The sequence below is a fragment of the Peromyscus californicus genome, unplaced genomic scaffold (assembly GCF_007827085.1).
Source record: "Peromyscus californicus insignis strain IS unplaced genomic scaffold, ASM782708v3 Scaffold_19__1_contigs__length_69161282, whole genome shotgun sequence".
NCBI classification, from domain to species: Eukaryota; Metazoa; Chordata; class Mammalia; order Rodentia; family Cricetidae; genus Peromyscus; species Peromyscus californicus.
Genome location: NW_026294491.1, coordinates 65182529 through 65201834, shown reverse-complemented (window position 1 = coordinate 65201834; position 19306 = coordinate 65182529). Strand labels below are relative to the sequence as shown.

Here is a 19306-nt window from a genome sequence, read left to right as displayed (position 1 = left end):
TCGTGCAGGTGTCCCATGTCAGAGCACATGTATGATTTGTCCTTCTCCCTAATGCCTACTGTTCTTTATGACCTTTGTGTTTTCTGTGTGAGAGGTGGCGGGATTTCCATATCACCTCAAACGATGTCTTTAGCAGCCAGTGCATATTCCCAGCCAGCCTGTGGAAGCAAAGCTTTCTAAGCTGGGCCAGCTCTGATGGCCTGAGTAAATGAATGGTACAAAAACAGGCTCTCCAGTGTAGATTGAAATCCCAGGTATCTGCTCCTGGCAGTGGTTCCCGCTAACCGTGGCTGGCAGCAGGAACAGCGGGTGCAAATCAGTAGCAGGATGGGGGGTGGGGGAGAGTAGGGGAGTGATTATTGATTTCTGGGCTATAAATGAAAGAACAGAGAGCTTCTGGCTTCACACCCAGGGTCTGCCTAGCTGATTGAGCTGACCTGCTACTCCAGGCAGGAACCCCCATTTACAGGAACATATTTATTTTTACATATCAATGTACTTGATGCACTTGATTGAGTATTATGGGTTTGGCCCCAGGAAACTCTCCCGCAGTTTATAAATAGCAAGTCCAGGGATGTAAAAAGATTCCTGGAATTAGAGAAGTGTTTTTCTTTTTATGAATCTCCTTTTTTTGTTGTTTGCTTTTGTTTTTAAGACTATTACATTTACTTTGCAAACACTTATGTTTGCATTTCTAGAAATATACTTCTTCCAAATGCTTAACAATGCAAATTAATTCCAAGTAACAGTCATCTATTATATTCCAGATTCAAAACCTACTCCCAGCTAGGGATGTAGAGTATTTGCCTAAGATGCATGAGGTGGACTCAGTCTCCAGAACCACCACACTGAGTGTGGTGACATACTCCTGTAATTCATGCACCTAGTAAGTAGAGGCAGGAGGATCCTAAAATCAGTTTGAGTCCAGCCTGGGGTGCATGCAACCCCATCTCAAAACAAAACACACTGCAGCCCCCATCCAAAGTGCAACTTTTGAGGTCTTCTTCTCTGGAAGCAACTTCAGTTGCTGCTGGAAATGGAGTTTTGTTATCTGGCAAGAATGTGGCCTCAGGGATTCACAGCTGATACCATTTCTCAGGCTCCAGGGAGATTCCACTGAACCCAGTTTAGCAGACTTGTTCTGTGGGCTAACCTTTTCTCTCTCCATCCTTTTTACAAATTCCCACAGAAATGGAGATCTTCACCTTTTTCAACAGACCGAAGAGCCAGCAAAAGGGTCGGCAGTACTATCCCGTCACCATCCCCCTGCAGGTCTCCAGGAATGGCCAGACAGTGAGCAGTCTGGACGCCAGCTGGCTGGAGCACATGAGTGACCATTTCCGGAAAGGCGGTGTGCTGGTGAACGCCGTCTTCCACCTCGGCATGGCCAACGGTACGGAATGCCTTACCACCCTCTTGTTCTGTGATCTTGGCTCTTTCCATCCTGAAAGCTGCACGGCCAATAAACACACAGCATTTGATTTCTAATTAACATATCTCAAGCTGATCTCATAAAGGCTAGACCCTCTGGGAAGCGACCTGGTGTCTTCTCGGATGAAGGTGGTTGCTTTGTCTTACTGATGGTAGTTTCCATCTTTGTCACTTTGGGAATACAACTGCCTGGGACTGTTAATTACCCCCTCACATCATGCCACTCCAGAAGTGCAAATTGTTTGTAGACACTATTACAGTCTAGGGTAGGAAATAATGGCAGCACCTGGCTCCCGTGAGCTGTTGCTGGGACACAAGCCTCCTGAATCTCAAGTGCCCAGTACTCTGCCCCAGAAGTGTGCTCGTCTATGGGGCTTTGCTGCATGAAATAGTAGTATAGATTTCAGCTTCTGAGGCAGAAGGAAAGTCTGTCCACAGTGGGGAAAGGTTTTGAGCCAAGAAAGGATTTGGGGTTAACATGATGGTGAGTTGAGTCACCTTCGAAGACAAGGAAGCAGTTTGGGGTGTGGGGCAGCATGGACAGGTCTGAGGGTGGGGAACGGAGTTTGGATCCTGTATTATCTGTGCAGTGCCAAGCAAGCATTCTTAGAATAGAGATCCTATTGTCGTGAATGTGTGGGCTCTGGATGATTCAAAGCCTGGAACGATGATAAAGCACAGACAGGTCTTAATTTTGGATGCAGGGTCCTTGCTTATTTCTGTTTGTCTATCAGAGATGTGGTCAACAGGTCGTTACAGCAGCAGCAGGCATGGTGAATGGGTGAATGACGTTAAATGACTGAGTGACTCAGAAAAGCATTAGAACAATGCTGTCCAGTAGAACTTTCTGTGATGGTAGAATGTTCTGGATTGTTCTATCCCACATGGTAGCCACCCGCCATCTTGGGTACCTATGACATAGAAACTGAATTTTACAGTTTATTTCACTTTCATTAATTTCAATTTGAATAGCTATGTGTCTTAGCAAACCTGTGGCTAATTTACTGACATCTGAAGGATGCACAGCTGGTAGCAGCTACTCGGGAGGCCACTGGGTAATTGTTTTTCTCATCTTAGCAAAAGCGGGGTATTGAAAGGGGTGTCTTCAGCCCCATCATCTGAGCCCTCCAAAGCCACCGATTGTACCATGATGACGGCTCAAAAGACGGAAGCCCAGCCAGCCTCTGGGCTCTTCCCTCACTTCACTGGCCATGCCTGCGTCGCAAAGTGCACGGATTTGCCGGGGCTTTAGATCGGCTTCAGCCATGTCAAATGCTGTCACAGCCTCCTCTGGCCTTAGCGGCATCAAACCAGCCTTTCATCTTTGAGGACCCATTGTGAAGAATCCACTGTGACCACAGTCCCTGTGGCCCACACCACTGCAGTGGGGACTGCCAGGCAGTGCCGTGAAAACCTGGGAGCAGGACTCTCTGGAGCGGAAGCCAGGCATGAAACCTGTGCTTCACCTGTGTCTTTCCGCGGAGACAGCAGAGCCTTGGGAGCTCAGTGGTGAGGGTGGCTCTGCTCTAAGGGGGCCGAGGGTCCCCACTGGCCAGGGAAGAAATCGGCACCTGACCTTTCCCAGAATTCAAAAGGAAAGCCGTGCTGAGATCCTTGCCAATAGCCTGGCGGGGAGAACCCGTCTATCTGTCATGACTTCTAAATGGGTATTTACATTGCTGTTCAAAAATATTTTCCACAGAGCTATAAAATTAGTAAAAACTTTGTCCTGCAAATAAGGTAAGGCCTCAGTCTGAGACACCCGGTGACTCCAGCATCTATTTTTACCTTCCCAGGATATAGAAGGCTTCATTCAATGCCAAGATTTGGGTTCCTGTCCTGGGTTTTTTTTATTAATACCCGAATGGACATGATGCCACCTCGGATTTGATCGGGTTCCTATTCTGGGCCTCTTAAAGACTTAAAGGGAAGGAATTTAAGGAACAACAGGTAGCAGCGGGGAAAATCTCCTACATAGCTGACAGAATTAACTGTTTGAAAGGAGCAGAGGAGGGGCTTTTTTATTAGGGATGAGGAAACACACACAGAACAAGGCACACAGGAAGACCCTCCTGCAGAGCAGGAACCCAAGATCTAGTCTTTCCTTGAGGGCTGGAGGTTTTGATGGTCTTTGAGATGTCCTCATCCCCTAATTTAAGGTCAGTCAGTTTGAACAAAGACAGGGAAGCTGATGGGCCACAACTTTGAGGTAATCATGGCCTTATGAGACCTTGACCTTGTCAGGCTGGTGTGGAGGCAGGACAGGTAAGCTGGGCCTTTGTCTCGGGTCAGGAGTGTGGGGAAGAGGAACACTTGCTATCTATTAGGGACCTGTCTAACTCCAAGTCCCTCGGGCATGTGGCACAGGAGGGAAACCTGGGGGTGATGGCCCTTTCTAGTCCTGGAGGCAGACCTGTGAGCTAGGGGCTGTTGTCTTCTTCATGGGACAGCTAGGAAGTGTCAAGAAAGTGGGAAGGAGAAAGAACGGGAGAGGAGCTGGAGGTGGTGGGGATCATCGTGGGAAACTGTCCTCCAAATGCATTTTGGTGATTCTTGGGGTGTGGAGAGGAAGGCCCCAAAGTCACCAGAGAGAACCGCAGAGATGAGCCCGGGCTGCCTTGCAGTGCAGGCGGGCCACAGTGAGTCTGTTTCTGGAGGGGGAGAAGGGAAGGCCTTGTGCTGACTGGCTGCATGGGGTGTTGAGTGGCTTCCGAGAGCCAAGGGCAAGATCGGGGTAGCTGGACGTTTACACCTGAAGACACTCTAGGTGGCCGATCTCTTACCCATGACTCTGTCATCTCCCTGCCACTGCCAGTGGCCCCCACTCTGTACAGTCACTTCTTTTGGGGCTCACTTTGCCTTCACGGTCCTGTGGTCCTTGCTGGCCTCCATTTGTCTTACTTGTTTGTGGTACTCTCCTCCTGTAACCCCCTGGCATTCTCTCTGTACCCTCCCTCTCCTCCACGTGCCCTGTGTTTGTCTCATCCCCATCCTGACCTTGCCCTTTCCTTCCCTGGCAGTCATTACTCCCTTTGTTTCAAAAATATCCTTACCACTGGCTATTAGACCCAGAATCCAGTCCAGCAACGCACTGGCCAGGACAACGCCATCTGCACTTTTGCCTAGAGGAGCTTTTCTTCCTGGCTGCTGCTAGAAGGGAACACAGCTTCATGGCCACGGAAGGGCCCCCAGTGTGACTCCCTCAGCAACGCCTCTTGGTGTCTTTTTGCCTGTTTGTCTAGTCACTGTTTCCTATAAATTTGAAGGTAGTTCTACAAGCTGGCTAAGGAGGACTTGGCTACAATATGTTCTAGGTGACGTGTTGGTATAGACTCTAACATTGAGCCTTAAGCCAAGTAAGCCCTCTTCCTTAAACTGCTCTTGATGGTGTGTTTCCTTATAGCAGGACAGGGATTCAGCCACTTCCCCACCTGGGCGGCAAGGCGTTGACCTTGCAAGGCTGATCCCTGCTGACAGAAGAGGAGTGATTCCTTTACTAGAGGTCAGAGGAAGAATGCAGGGAGGTAGGCAGGCCCAGGGCAGCAGGAAGGGCTCAGTGTGGAAGAGAAGATGATCTGGGCTTGGTTAACCAGTGATTATGTTCTCAGGAGATTGCCTGACAGTATGACTACCCATGCAGTTATGGTTATTAAGTTAGTTATAGAGTTGGCTGGGGCTATTCCTGGAATCAAGATAAAGCTTCCAGTGGAGAATAGGGCCCTCTGAAAATCCACAGAACTTAACTGTCCACTTCTGTGTGGACAGTCAAGTCCTACCCTAGTTTGTTCAAAGAACCATCAAATAACATTCGTTTATAAACCTGCAGAGACTAGACAAGCTGATTGAGCACTTGGCCTGGTGTGCGCATTCCAGATACTTTACCAGCCAGTACCACAGTCTAAGCTTGGAAGTGAACTTGACACTTAATATCTACAGAAGAGAATTGAGCATAGAATTTACCTCTTGAAATGGTGTGCTAGATTTTTTTTTCCCATGTCCTTCTTGTAAATCACAAGCTTGGAATGTTAAGGTGGCCTTTTGCCAAAAGACCAGCATCAAATATTTATGTAGCACCCCAGCACATAGCTCTTTGTGCACTGTAGGGAAGCATCTTTAATAAAAAATACAGTGACGACAGAATGCTTTCCATAAGTGGAGGATGGTTTAACCTTTTTACATCAGGAGTCTTTACTCTGAAATGGACCTATTTACACCCAGGTTGTCACACACTTCAGGGAGGCTGAGCAGTAGAGGGAATGAGAAGGAGAGCAGACAAGTCCATCAAAGCAACGGCTCCTTAAAAGCCCAGCCGTCTGTCCTCCGGAGTTCATTGACGTCTGCCGTTACAGATGACCAAGTTTTGACAGCTGTTCTGAAACTGCTTTGTTGTAGACAAGTAGGTGATTCAGCCTTCTGTACTCAGGAGGGCAAAGCAGAGCAGCGGGCATGGGGTGGGGAAGACAGGCCGTGGCTGAGGAGGAAGGGGCGGGAGCCGGACACAGTGGGAAGGACATTGGGAGGGCCCACATTCGCCCCCTCTACCTGGGGGTCTCAACTCTGCCTCACCGCACCGTTGACAAGACTAAAGCCGTCATGTTTGTGTAGAAATGGGCATGTTAGTACTTACAGCCCAGCAGATGCCTTTAGAGGGCTGGGGGTTTCCTTGAGGAGATGTAGGGAGGGGCTTTGGAAGTTGGATGGCTGTCATCCCTCAGTATCCAAAGGGTTTGGTCCAAGGAACTCCGGTGTTCGGATCTGCAGATGCTCATCCCCTTGTATAAAATGGCCTACTGACTCTGTATAGCCTCCTGGGCACTTTAAGTCACCACAGGATGACCTATAATATTTAACCCAGAGGAGATGCTGAATAAATGATGGCAAAGAAAAGGGTGTTCTTGCTTAACACAGATTTTCGTGTTTTCCTCTATGCTGTTTGTCGACTCCATAGAAATGGACCCTGTAGAGGCAGAGGGCCACTTCTGAATTTTCTAGAGGTCTAGAGTAACTGTGTACTGTGCTGTAAGATCCTTGAGAAGCTACTGTGTGTCTTCCAGTGTTGAACAGCCATAGGTCAGGACTGAGGAAGCTTTCCTTCAGCATCTTAGGTGGCTCTCCTGTGGCAGGGACTCTCCCCTGGCAGTGTTACTGAGCACTTAAAGCTGAGCCGGACTTTGGACTGTGCTTGTCCTGGGCCCCAGGGTACACATGAGGCTGTTCAACTGAGGGGCACTTCTCCCTGGTCGTCTGTGTTACTTGTCCTTTGGAGACCAGCAAACTAACACTCAGGGCACTCTCACTGAGCACTGGAGAGACACGAGCTTGCAGAGGCTGGTGCATGGTAGAGTCCCAGACAGAGGGCGGTGGAGGGGGCCGGGGGAGGTTAAAAAGAAGCCAAAGTGTGCAGTTGGCTCACTTGGGGGAACGTAATGAAAATGGAGTGAGGTCAAGGCTGCTGGTGCTCCAGGAATCACTGAGCAAGTACACTGGCTTCATGATGCTTCATCGAGGTTGAGCATTGTCAATCAGTTCGTTATTGACACAGGAATGCCATGTAACAAACCATCCCCAAACTCCTTGGCTTAAGAGTAGCAGTTTATTCCGCTGGGTTTTCTGGTTGGCTGGAGCTCTGTTGTGATCCCTACCAAGCTCCTGCACAGTCTGTTGGTGAGCTGTTCCCATCTGGTCCACTAGGGCAGCTCCACTCCATGTGTCTTTCATCTTCCTGGATCCAGCTGACTATATGGGGCATGTCCTTCCAAAGTGGTAACAGAGACATCGGAGGTCAGATTCAACCCCACGCATGGTTTCAGGCTCTGCATCTTGCCTGCTATTACCTTGGAGAAGTCTTCTTACTGTCCCTTTCCCCACCGGTCACCTGAGTCTCAGGTCTCTTCTTAGGACTCTGCAGTTCGTGGGTCACTGGCTGCCCCGCCCCACTGTGCTTGCCCGCAGGCTGTCCCCTTTCTGCCAAGAACTCAAAACCTTGCAGATCCACATCACCTGCTTGCTTAGTGCCCTTGTGTGTGTCTTCATGTCCTTTCCTGTTAAGAAAACTCTCAACACATAGCATCTGCAGCTTTTGTGTTCTCCACAAATAAAATTTAAAAGACATCAATAGGAGAAAGTTATTGCAACAATAACGATAAATAGAAGGCTACACTTACTATTCTTTATGTATAAAAATTTTATAAATACCTAAAAATCTAAAATCCCAATAAAAATGAGCAAAAAACACAAACTAGACATTAATTCTCTATGACTAATAAATGTTGAAAAAAAATCTCCTGTGTATCAGATTGGCAAATTTTGAAAAGGAACTGTTCAGAGCCTGCAGAGGTGTGGGATGGAGGAACACTGGTGGTGTTGAGAAGAATTTTAGCTGCACAACTTCCTAGAGAGCAATTTAGGAAGGTCTGAAGTGGCTACCCCGGAAAGCCCATCCTGACACCCCATCTTACTTCTTTTAGTCTGCCCTAACAATGATCAGTGCTCTCAAGAGTATTTCTTGTAAAATTATGTAAAAGCAAAGCAAAACAAGACAAAAGCTAAAGGAAGGGGCTAGAGAAAGTTTGGTAGGTGAAGTTGTTGTGCAAATATGAGGCCCTGAGTGGTGTGTGTTTGTAAGTCGACAGGGCGGGGGGCTTCAGTCAGTAGACATCTACTTCCCCCATTTATTGAGGCTGGAAGCCCGTGACCCAAGAGCCAGCAAGTTCTGACTCCAGCTCGAACTCTCTTCCTGCCTCGCTCTCCCTCTTTGCACACGTGGGAGTAGGAGGAGCAAGCAAAGCAGCAAAGCATCATGGGACTCCTTCCCTCCCAGAGATTGAGCTGGAATCTGGCTGGTTGGTCAGCAGTTCATTGAGACTGAGCAGTGTTTGCAGAGTAGATTGTTTCACAGATGAGTAGACAAGTCACTCGACGGGACCCTTGCTTGGAGTTGGGCCACCAGCATCTCAACCGGTCTTCTTTCTCATTGTCTCATCTAAATGAATCCAGGATGAACTGCACCAGGGCCCAAAAGAAGGCACAGGCATGTGTTCTGCACGGCAGACTCGGCCCTGTTCCTTCAGACCTCGTCACTAGACATTCTCAGGTGATGCTGCCCATCCCCAGTCGGCTTGTCGGACTGTACAGTATGCAGGAGCCACTGTCTTGACTGACAGTACCCAGGAACATTTCCAGTGGCAAATCATTTGGGAAGCTCCCTCCCAAACCGCAGCTCTTGACAAGGGCTGCCAGACACATCCTTGGTACATGACCACATTGCACCCCCAACGCCCCAGAATTAACACATCCAGAGCACAACTGACAAGCTTAGATTTGGCATGTTGAATCTATCCTGTCTTTTAAAAAAAAATCCCTTTTGCTTAAATACAATTTTCCTCTAAAATCTGTGTTTTGCCCTGGGTAAGCTCTTCCCAGTGCATCCTGACACTGGATCATGAACAGGAAGGTAAGCACGTGAAGCTGATGGTGATTACCGATGATGAAATTTGGGCTCATAAAATCAAGGATATTATTCAAAAGTGTGAGGTAAATTACTCTCATTCATCCTGATGGGGCTAGACTCTGCGGCTGTGTATGCCATCTTTAATTAACATTCTGAAAAGATGTTCTGATTGGGATTATTAATGAATGCAGTTGAAAATTCTTGCTGTTTGTAAGACTTCTGCCACAGACAGCTTAGACACACACACCCCCCCTCAACTGTTTTTTTTGTTGTTGTTGTTTCCACAGACTCTTTCTATGGCCTGACAGATGGAGTATTCATCTTTGAAGCTGTTTCCACAGAAGATAGCAAAACCACACAGGGCTATGACGCTATTGTTGTGGAACAATGGACGGTCCTGGAAGTAAGTGTAGTACTGCCTTGCCTCATCGCTGCTTTTGTCTGGGGAGAGATGGTTTCATGACTTGCTCCAGCTGACTGTGAGGCTGCTGCCCAGCTGTGCCTTTCTTCTGATGGGGGCTCACCTGGGTTAACCCTGTGAGGACCCTCTTGATTCTCTTATACCCTCCCCCCAGGCTGGGATGGACTCCACATCTCTTTCTACAAGAAAAGACATGTATCTTTGCATATGTCAGACCAGCGGATGCAAAGAGTTGCCTTTGGTTAATTTGCATATCACTGTTAACACAATTGATGTACAGATGCATGTTCATAATACTGTAACAGTAAGAGCCACATAGTTTTCAGAGGTAGAATCTGGCCAGCTCCTGTAAGCCATCCTTGGAAGAAATGAACAGGAGCGCTCTGTCAGTGAGCAAAGAGGTAAATGCTGTTTTCATGATTAGGGTCTCTTGTCTGAGGCTCCACACCAAGCGCTGCAGGACGTATTTGAGAAGTGATGACCGTGAAGACCACTACATAGCTCTGGGTAGGAGAAAGCAACCCAAGTCCCGTGTCTTTGAAATACCTGTCTTCCCTATAAGAGTCCCCGGATTTTCTCCAGCCATGAAGCATGCGTGTTTTAAGACAGTCTCAGCCCATGACTAGACCAGCTTTTCTCAAGAATGACTTTTGTCTAAGTCACACGCAGAATTTCTCAAGCATAGCTATTTGGGACCCACCCTGGAAATGTACTTTCAGCCCAGACCACTAATAACAAAATGCCACAGACCTGATTTTGTACCATTCAGGAGACTGGAAAGTCCAAGGTCAGGGTTCCCCTCCCTCAGCTGGTTTCTGTTCAAGGCTCTGATCTGGCTTGTAGACAGCTACTCACTCAGAGTATGCTTATGGGCCAGAGCCAGTGAGCTCTCTGGTGTCTCTTAGGACATTAATCCTAATGGATCAGGGACCCACTCTTGTGACCTTATTTAACCATATTTGCTTCCTTAGAGGCCCATCTCTGCACTGAGGGTAAATTTAGTTAGAACACAAAATAATCAGTCTCTAACAGTAACTCTGAGACCAGTCCCAAGAATTTCGTATTTAAAACACCCTGTTAAATGAGTTGCTGCTGGTGGTTGAAAGATGAAACTCTGAGAATCTCTACCCTTTGAGTTCGTTATCTATTGGTGAAATTATTAAGGCCACTCCACGTAGTTAAAAGGAGATTTATTTAATGGCGTAACTTACAAATTAAGGAATAGGTAGGTCGCGGAGTCTGGGGAAGGTGTATCACAGTCCAGCGGTGTTCTCTGGAGCTCTGCTCAGTCCACCTCTCCAGTCCAGGGTCCCGCAACAGAGCGAGCGCTCGCCGATCCAGCTCTCGGGTCCCCAGGCGCCTCCCTTGGCCCCGCCTTGTAGGCGTGACATTGCCGAAGTCTCAATGGGGGTTGGAACTTCCAGATCAAAGCTGGAATGGCTACCCACTACAGTTATCAGCTGGGGACAGGTTTGCAGAAGGCTTGACCCTCTGAAGAGGCTCCATTGAATACTCATTCTGACCCATAGCCAGCCCATCTCTGGGACACATGGGTGTGTTTGAACCTATTCATGCTGCCCTGAGTCCAACTACATCTTCTCTTCTCCACCATTTGGCCTATAAAATGCTTTTTTCCCCTTACGCCTGGGCAGGTACCTGAAAATGGGTTTGGAGTTTGAGGGCACACACTGAAGCAGATCATCCTGTTGGATAAGAGCTTTGTTGGAATAGCCATTGACACCCTAGACACTCAGGCCAGAGATGGACAGCATAGCAGGGCTCTGAGAGTTCAGGCCCATGCCACGGAGTGGGCTCCCTCCATACAGGTTGGAGAAGGGGGAGGTCTCATGTCATATGGTCGCAGTTGAGATGCCATAGTACGGACTTGCAGTCAGACTTTCCTTCCTGGGCAGGAGTGGGGTGGGGGTATTTCACTGCCAGGACGGGAGGACATGATCTTGCTGGTGAGTGACTTAGTGGGGAGGAGGGGCCCACTTACTTAAGCTTACCCATTAGATTCGTTGTGTGTGTGTGTGTGTGGGGGGGGTGCCACTGGTAGCCTTTAGATATCAAGATATCTGAAGGTGGCTGAAGCCTGTAAACTTCCTTGGGGAAATGGGAAGTAGGGTGCCATTTCTCCTAGAATCCTGAAGTCCATTAGAGGGTTACAGAGAGTCACACGGCTCTCCCCTGGGGCTCGCCATTTCCTCCCTCTGAGGGAGGCTGCTGCAGGTGGCTGTGACCCGGTTGTCCCCACCCAAACATTACAGTTCCTCTTAGCTTCCACTCGACCCTGTTTTCATGACAAGCAGTTCCCTCCCAGGCTAGCCTCTAACCTCCTGGGCTCTGGATAGTATCAAAGTTGAGGTCACAACCTATGCCCAAATCCAGGTTTGGACACCTGTCCTCTCAATAAGATAATTACAAGAGTTAGATTTGATAGTGTGAAAAGGAGAGATGTATTCAATGTGGCCACATTGGAACAAGGGGCAGAGAGATCAAGTGACTCTAAGTTCATCTTGATGGTCCTGGAGAGATTGAAGTTTAGCATCTGCGATGGTTAGTTTTTGTCAACTTGGCAGAAGTTAGTCATCTGAGAAGAGGGAGCCTCAGCTGAGAAAAGCCGCTCCTGTCAGATTGGCCGTAGGCAAGCCCATGGGGCATCTTCTTAATTGATGTGTGGACGGACCCAGCCAACTGTGGGCGGTGCCCGTCACTGGGCATGTGGGTCCTAGGATGTAAGAAACTCGCTAAGCAGGCCATGGGGAGCAAGCCAGTTAGCAGCACTCCTTCATGCCTCTGCTTCAGCTCCTGCCCTGGCTTCCTGCCTCAACTTCCCCAATGCAAGACTGTAAGCTGTGAAGTCAGATAAACCCTTCCCTCCACACCATGCTTTTGCTCGTGGTCATTATCACAGCCATCGGAAGCCACTAAGACAATGTTTAATCCATTCTGTGCAACGTGTGGTCCCACCCACCTTGCCTATCACTGCCTGGCCTTCAGTCTTGTCCTGGAAGGTGGTGTGGTAAGTTAGAGTTGTGTGAAGTCTCTTTTTGGGAGACAAGCTCCTCTCTGGCTGGGGCCTTTTCCTTCCCAGCGTGGGATTCCTGGGAGAATTCCTGTTTCTTTGGGGTCCATTGTTTCGGTGGTCTGATTGAGAGACAAAAATGTTTCTTTAGATACCCCCGTTTCTGCCAGGCCTGCTTCAGGAGTGTGAGATGCTATTGTCTGCATTTTCTCCTTTCTCACTGGTGAGAGCTGACCTGCCCCTTCATTCCTGGCCCTGCTTTCAGCCCTGGTCCAATTCTGTCACTGTGTTTTCGCTCCCCTTTTTACACACACACACACACACACACACACACACACACACACACACACACACACACACTTTCACCAGAGAGAGAGCCTGGCCCGCTGTTCTCAGCCCTTAGACAATACAACACTGTGAGAGCAGGAAGCGGACTAGGAACCTGTGCAGACGTGGCCCTCCAGTTCCCAGCCCAGCCCCTCAGTGTAGAGAGGAAACCCACTCCCTCCCTCTTTCCATTCTCAGTGTTCTCAGGGGTTGCCAGCAACGATGTCTCAGAGCTAGAACAAATTAAAGAAGAGACTCTAGTCTGGTCTGGTGACCTGGACCTATAATTCCAGCTCTGGGGAGTGAGACGTGAGGATTGCCCAGAGCTCAGTGCCAGGCTGGACTACATGGTACGACACTATTTTAATCCCCAACCCCAAGGAGAAAGTAAATTGAAAACCGTGACTGTAGGCCCTGGCACACAGAGCCGCTCTAAACAGGAGCCCACCACACCCACTGCCTGCTGTCACTCACGACACGATTCTCCCCCTGCTGCCTTGGTCTTAGTCTCAAAGGAATTTTGGCTAGGGAGTGTGTGAGGACAAATACAGCAATTGCCAGGGGTGGTGGTGCCAGGTTATAAACTAAAACCAGGTCTCAAAGAAAGAAAAAGAAAATAGTTGTGGGGAGCTGGAGACATGGCTCAGTGGTTAAGAGCACTGGCTGCTCTTCCAGAGGTCCTGAGTTCAGTTCCCAGCACCCACATGGCAGCTCACAATGTCTGTATTTCATTTCCAGAGTATCTGACACCCTCACACAGATATCCATGCAAGCAAAAACACCAATGCACATAAGATAAATAAATAAATTGATTAATAAGAAAGGAAATAGTTGTGTTACCTTAGTTGTAAATCCATAGCCTAAAGTGCCAGGTACCTGGGAGGAAGATAAGAGGAGCCCCTGGAGGACATTCGTGTGGGGGATTTTCAATCTAGAGTCTGAGTAGAAAGGGTAATCAGTTGGAAAGAGCAAGTGCAGAGCAAGACAGAGGGAAAGAGACAGATGGATGGACCAAAAGTCTCCGAGTCCGTGTGTCTGGACGTGACAGCCCAGAGGAATCTAGATGCCATTGTCAAAGCAAAACCACAGCTCTCACCTTAAAGGGAACAAGAGAGTTTATTCTGGAGCCGTTTTGAGGGGCCATGACCTGGGAACACAGATTTGAGTTACCCCAAGTTCCATATTCCAGTGTGGCTAGTAGGTTTATTGGAAAGGTCGGCTAAAGTGAAGGGGTGAAAACCAAATGCACATCTGTTAGCCGGTGCTTTTAAATTGGGGTCTCTTGGATGGAATCCCACCTTGCCGTGTGTGAAGCACGAAGCAGGGGCAATACTAGCTTCTTCAGACCGTAGAGAGAGAGCTGAAGGCCGCGTCCTGGATTTTCATGATTTCTTCTAGACTTCCAGTTTATATTCTAAATTGTTTAGACTTCAAAAAGGATTCAACTTCATTTCTGAGAAAGGAGTTTAGCCTTCAAAAGACTCACCTGAGTTCTCTGAAAAAGAGCGGTTTTTTGGCAGTTTATCGGTTTGTTTGTTCAGTGGTTTAGAAAATGAAACGGCCTAACTCAACACTCTGCTATTGACCTTCATTCCCATCCCTTAGTTTTCAAGACCAGGTTTCCTTTTGTGGTCCAGGCTGGCCTTGAACTTGTGATGTTTGTGCTGGAACCTCAGGCCTGCACCATCACACCCAGCTTCTGTTGAGACATTTCAAGTTGTGGTTATGGCAGCCCACATTTGGAAGGTCACCTAGCTTTACGATCTCAGAAGGTTTCGTGAGCAGGTTGGCTGCCACATGATTCCAGTGTTGACCCAGCGTTGAAAGGCTGGATTATGCCTGACACACCTCAGAGACTTCTCCAGTCTCCTGGGAGGAACAACCTGTGCAGTGGTCCAGACAGGCTTTTCGTCCCACCGTGAAGCTCTCCATCCTATTCCAGGCTGTCGTGAGAGACCAGGTGACATGCTGTTCCCGTCACTGAATCTCCATCTAGGAACCCCTGTGACGAGTCACAGCTCTCACCCATTCTCCATGACCTTCTGCGGGGTTCTGGGCATCAGTCCTGTTTGTAAAGGCTCCCAACCATCTCTTTAAGTATTCATTCGAGGATTCACTACATGGATTTGCCAGAGTGTAACTTCCATTCTGTGGCATCTAAAATTTACCATTTTCTGCTCTGACAAAGGACCCAATATTTATTCACTCAAACCATCTGGAACATTTTTTTTGCCATGATTTCTCCAAGAAAACTGCTTTGGTTTTAAATCATAGTTTTTTTCATGCCACAGTCAAGAGATCTATACCTTTTACCTGTAATTCAGATGATTTTCCATGAATCATCATTCCTATGGAAGGACCAGGAAGCAAGACGCAATCTCTCCCCAGTGGTAACTCCATCCTGTCCCACTCCAGAGCAAGTCATAGCATGCGGGGGGTTTGGGCAGAGTTCTCCGAACCCCAGGTCTATGTGGGCAGCCTTCTCCGTGCAGTGGCTTTTATCCAATCCTGCACCACCACCACCCCCACCTTGACCATGGCGCTCCAGTGTCTTGGATCATACAGCTGCACACCTTTCCTGGACAATGGGCTCATCTCTAATGCTCAGGACGCCTTGGGAGGCAGTATCTATTAACTTTAAAGTACCCACTGCCAACTTAGCAGTTCTGTCTCTCCCATTTCCAAATTCTTCAAAATGGAAAGACAGGCAAGGGAACGAGCAACTGAAGGACAGACAGCTCAGGCTGGGGTGGGGTAGATCTAGTAGAGGAGGTCTGGAGTCTAGAAACAACCCAGGAAGGGCAAAGTCCCCCCGCCCTTTTTTTTGGTCTGTAAGTATCAGTTGCCAAAGATACAGTGAATGTGTTAAAGAATGCCAGGTGATCGGGACCGTAAACATCTCTCTTGGCCAGGCATTCCTGGGGGACCAGTAGTGAGGAGGGCAGGCATTTAGAAAAACAAGTTACAATAGTTATATGGACTAAAGTACTATAGTTTAGGGAAGTGTCATTGTTCAACCAAAATGGAGGAACTTTACAGAGTGTGAATAATGTTTTCTCACATTTGTCTCTCCCAGAGAAGCAAATACCGGTGTTCATAAGGTACAGAAGGGGTGTGGCCTCCGCAGTTAGTGGTGGGGAAAGAAGAGACAGCAGCCTCAGTGCCCATGTCCCCACCAGTCTTCACCTTGCATCACTCTACCCACACTGACAAAGAAGGGATCCCGGAAGTGTTAAAGGGACAGTCGCAGAAGCTGTCCTGCTACTGTTTGGCATTGGTGTGTTAGCTCTGCTACCTGGTTGTTGTCCAAACAGCTAGATACTATGCAAAGGCGTGTTTTGATATAGCTGCACGCACGTCAGGGAGCTAGAAAGTGTGATGCCGTTCTGAGTATTACTGATCCTCGCCCGATCAGTTGAAGGCCTTAAGAGACTGACTTCTTCAGAAGGGATCCTGTTTCCATTACTGCCTTCAAATTCTAGTTTGCCATGTCTGGTCTTGGAATGTGCAACCTATTCTGCATATTTTGCATTTGCCAGCCTCCATAATCACGGGAGCCAGTTATCCAGAAATAGGTCTCAATGTGGCTGTGGACACCCTGTTGGTCATCTCAGGAGAACTCTAACTAACTCAGCTCTGTGTAGTATGATGCCACCAGTGAGGGAAACATCACCATTTTCATAGGCTTAATTAGTTTACTTCATGGTGCTGGATTTGAACTCGGGGCTTCGTGTGTAATGGGCACATGCTCTACCATTCAGCAGCCCCGGGAAATGGGCATATCATGCATGATTGTGTCTCCAAGGCTGCTGTATAGAGTGAAATTGTCAGTGTGTTTACATAGGAAGAGTCTGTGGGAAACCTGATAGCTGAGGCAAGAGCAGGGAGCTGTGGGTTGGAGATTTCATCAGAGTCTGATCTCAAAACAGTTGTTCCTGACATTATGTGGCTTGGGGAGATGGATTGGAATGGGGAAAGGAGAGGCCAACAGAGCCTGGGGCTGAAGTTCCAAGATGAGAACAAGGGCCATGCCCCTGGGTGTCCACTAGGGTGTCTTCTGCTGCTGACGGAAGAGAGCCAGCTAGAAGTGGTTTTGACAGGAGTGGGGTTTCACTTTATGAGCCAGAGCAACAAGCTAGGAGTGTGGTAAGGAGGGGTCGCAAAGTCAGTCTTTTCAACAGTTTGTGGATCTCACGACGGTTGGAACCCAACTGCCAGGTCTCCCCTTAGGATCCTAGTCACAAGGTGACTAGGCATCAACAGGAATGATTCCTTCTCTTCTTGTGTCCATCCTTATCACAAGTCAAAGCCTTTGTCGGAAGCCCCAGCCAAGGTTCTCTCAGCTGTTTTTGGCTGAGCTGAGTTACTGACTCACATCACTTTCAGGAGTCAGTTATCTGGGACTGAGGAGGGTATTAGCTGGAACAGGAGTATTCAACACTGAGAGGCACATGGTTCTCCTATGGTGACTTCAAGGGAGGTATTTAATAAGAAAGGTCTCACTAAGGTGACAGCTTGCGTCATAGGGTGGCAGAAGAAGAGTATGACTTTTAATCTGTCTACATATTTCTTTTTTTTTTTTTTTTTTTTTTTTTTTTTGGTTTTTCGAGACAGGGTTTCTCTGTGTAGCTTTGCGCCTTTCCTGGGACTCACGTGGTAGCCCAGACTGGCCTCGAACTCACAGAGATCTGCCTGGCTCTGCCTCCCAAGTGCTGGGATTAAAGGCGTGCGCCACCACCGCCCGGCTACATATTTCTTTTATAAACTCCATTTTGTTGTATCTGACATATCCGTGTTTTCCTCCAGATATGAGCAGTGAGATTGTTTGAAAAATTCATCCAACAAGTAAATGCTGAATTCCTATTGTGTGTCAGCAAGCATGAGAATGATGGATGGAGGAAATTCAGGCAGGAAGGATTGATTCCCTTTAACTGAAGAGAAGGAATGTGGGCATTAAAAATGGCTTCTCACCTCCTGGCCTTTCCATATCCATCAATAATTTCTCATCCTTGTCAAGCTCCCTGTGGGGTGAAAGACCCTAAGTCGCAGGAGCCTTTTAATGCTGATGGGGGAAGAGGCAGGCATGCCACTGTGGTGGAGTTAGGGGCAAAGTGCATTTAGAGTCCCATCACAGAGGAAGAACAGATGGAAGAAGTGATCTCCAGTTCAAATCCTGTAACAAATGCAGTGGTGGGGTCTGTGTGCACAGAGTATGTTTGTGTGTGATAATGCAGTCCTGTGCATGCCGCAGTCCTGTGCATGCCGCAGCACCTGTGTGGAGGGCAGAGAACAACCTGAGGAGGTGATCTCACAGGTCACCTTGTTTGGGAAAGGGGCTCTCTGTTGTTTCCCCACCGTATACACCAGCATGCTGGCTTTTCTCTGCTCCCGTCTTCCTGTAGGAGCATGGGGATTGTACAGATGCTTGTCTTAGGTATCTGGCTTTTATTTGGGTTCTGGGGATTCAAACTCAGTCTTCATGTTTGCCCAGCAAGCACTTTTACCTGCAAGTGATCACTCCAGTCTCACAAATATATATAGCCAGAGCCTTTTTTCTGTCCCACCTGGGCAGCAGCTGTTTTTATAAAATAATCACTAAGGGGCTTAATACTAATTACAGACTATTTGGTCTATGACTCAGGCTTATTTGTAGCTAGCTCTAACATCTTAAATTAACCCATTTCTATTCATCTATATTTTGCTACATGGCCATGGCATTACCGATCTGCTGGCATCTTGCTCCTTTGCAGCTGGATGGCATCTGCTCTGACTCCATCTTTCTTCTCCTTGTATCTCTCTTGGATTTCTCTGGCTATAACCTGCCTTGCCATAGGCCAGAGCAGCTTTTTTATTAACCAACTGTAGCAACACATATTCACAGCATACAGAAAGACCATCCCACAGCACTTCCCCTTTTCTGTCTAATCAAAGAGGAAGGTTTTCATTTTAACATAGTAAAATTACATGTAACAAAATAGTTACCAAGCAAGAATTACAGTTAAAATATCTAGTCTATTTGTATTTGGCAAAATTAAAGAAAATACCCTATCATCTATCCTGTCTTTGTGAGTCTAAAGTTTTACATCTAATTTATATTTTATTATAACTAAGGAAAATTATAATTATAACTATTTAGTCTTCAGCTCCATCAAAGACCCCAGAAGGATGTAATATTACCTGAGTAAACAGGAAGTGCATTGTAAGCAACTTCCAAAATTCTGGAAATGACAGAGACATCTGGCTACCTGGACAGTCACCCAAAGTTCCATCTTCAGCCTATAGGCCTAGAGTCTCTGGCATTCTTTTCAGTGAAGCAGGACATCTGAAGGACTGTTCCATCTATTGGCAAAGTTCACCAGTCACTTTCCTCTGTGTCCCACAGAATGTCTGGCAGTTTCTTCTGTGAAGCAGGAACCTGAAGTACCATCTCAATTTGTTTTGTCAAAGTTTAGTGGTCACTTTCCTATGGGCTCTGCATGTCCAGTTTATCAAGCAGTCCAGGCAAGAGCAGTTTCTTGCCCAAATGTCTATCCTTTTCCATATTGTAAGAAAATTCCATTACAAGTTTTTTTGATGCCCATCATCTCCTTTGAAGTAATTGGTGCTGCCAGGAGCAGACATGTCTCACTGTCCAGAAAAGTCTAAGTTC

General features: G+C 47.6%; 1 protein-coding gene across 2 annotated transcripts in view; it reads left to right on the top strand.

Moving 5' to 3' along the window:
- Window positions 1-19306, top strand: part of Rftn1 (raftlin, lipid raft linker 1) — a 199942-nt gene that overhangs the window by 141754 nt on the left and 38882 nt on the right. For both annotated transcript variants that reach the window (XM_052745605.1, XM_052745607.1), the window contains exons 6-7: window positions 1190-1393; window positions 9169-9284. In XM_052745605.1, the coding sequence (XP_052601565.1) occupies window positions 1190-1393; window positions 9169-9284 (320 nt within the window). The remainder of the gene's footprint in view (window positions 1-1189; window positions 1394-9168; window positions 9285-19306) is intronic.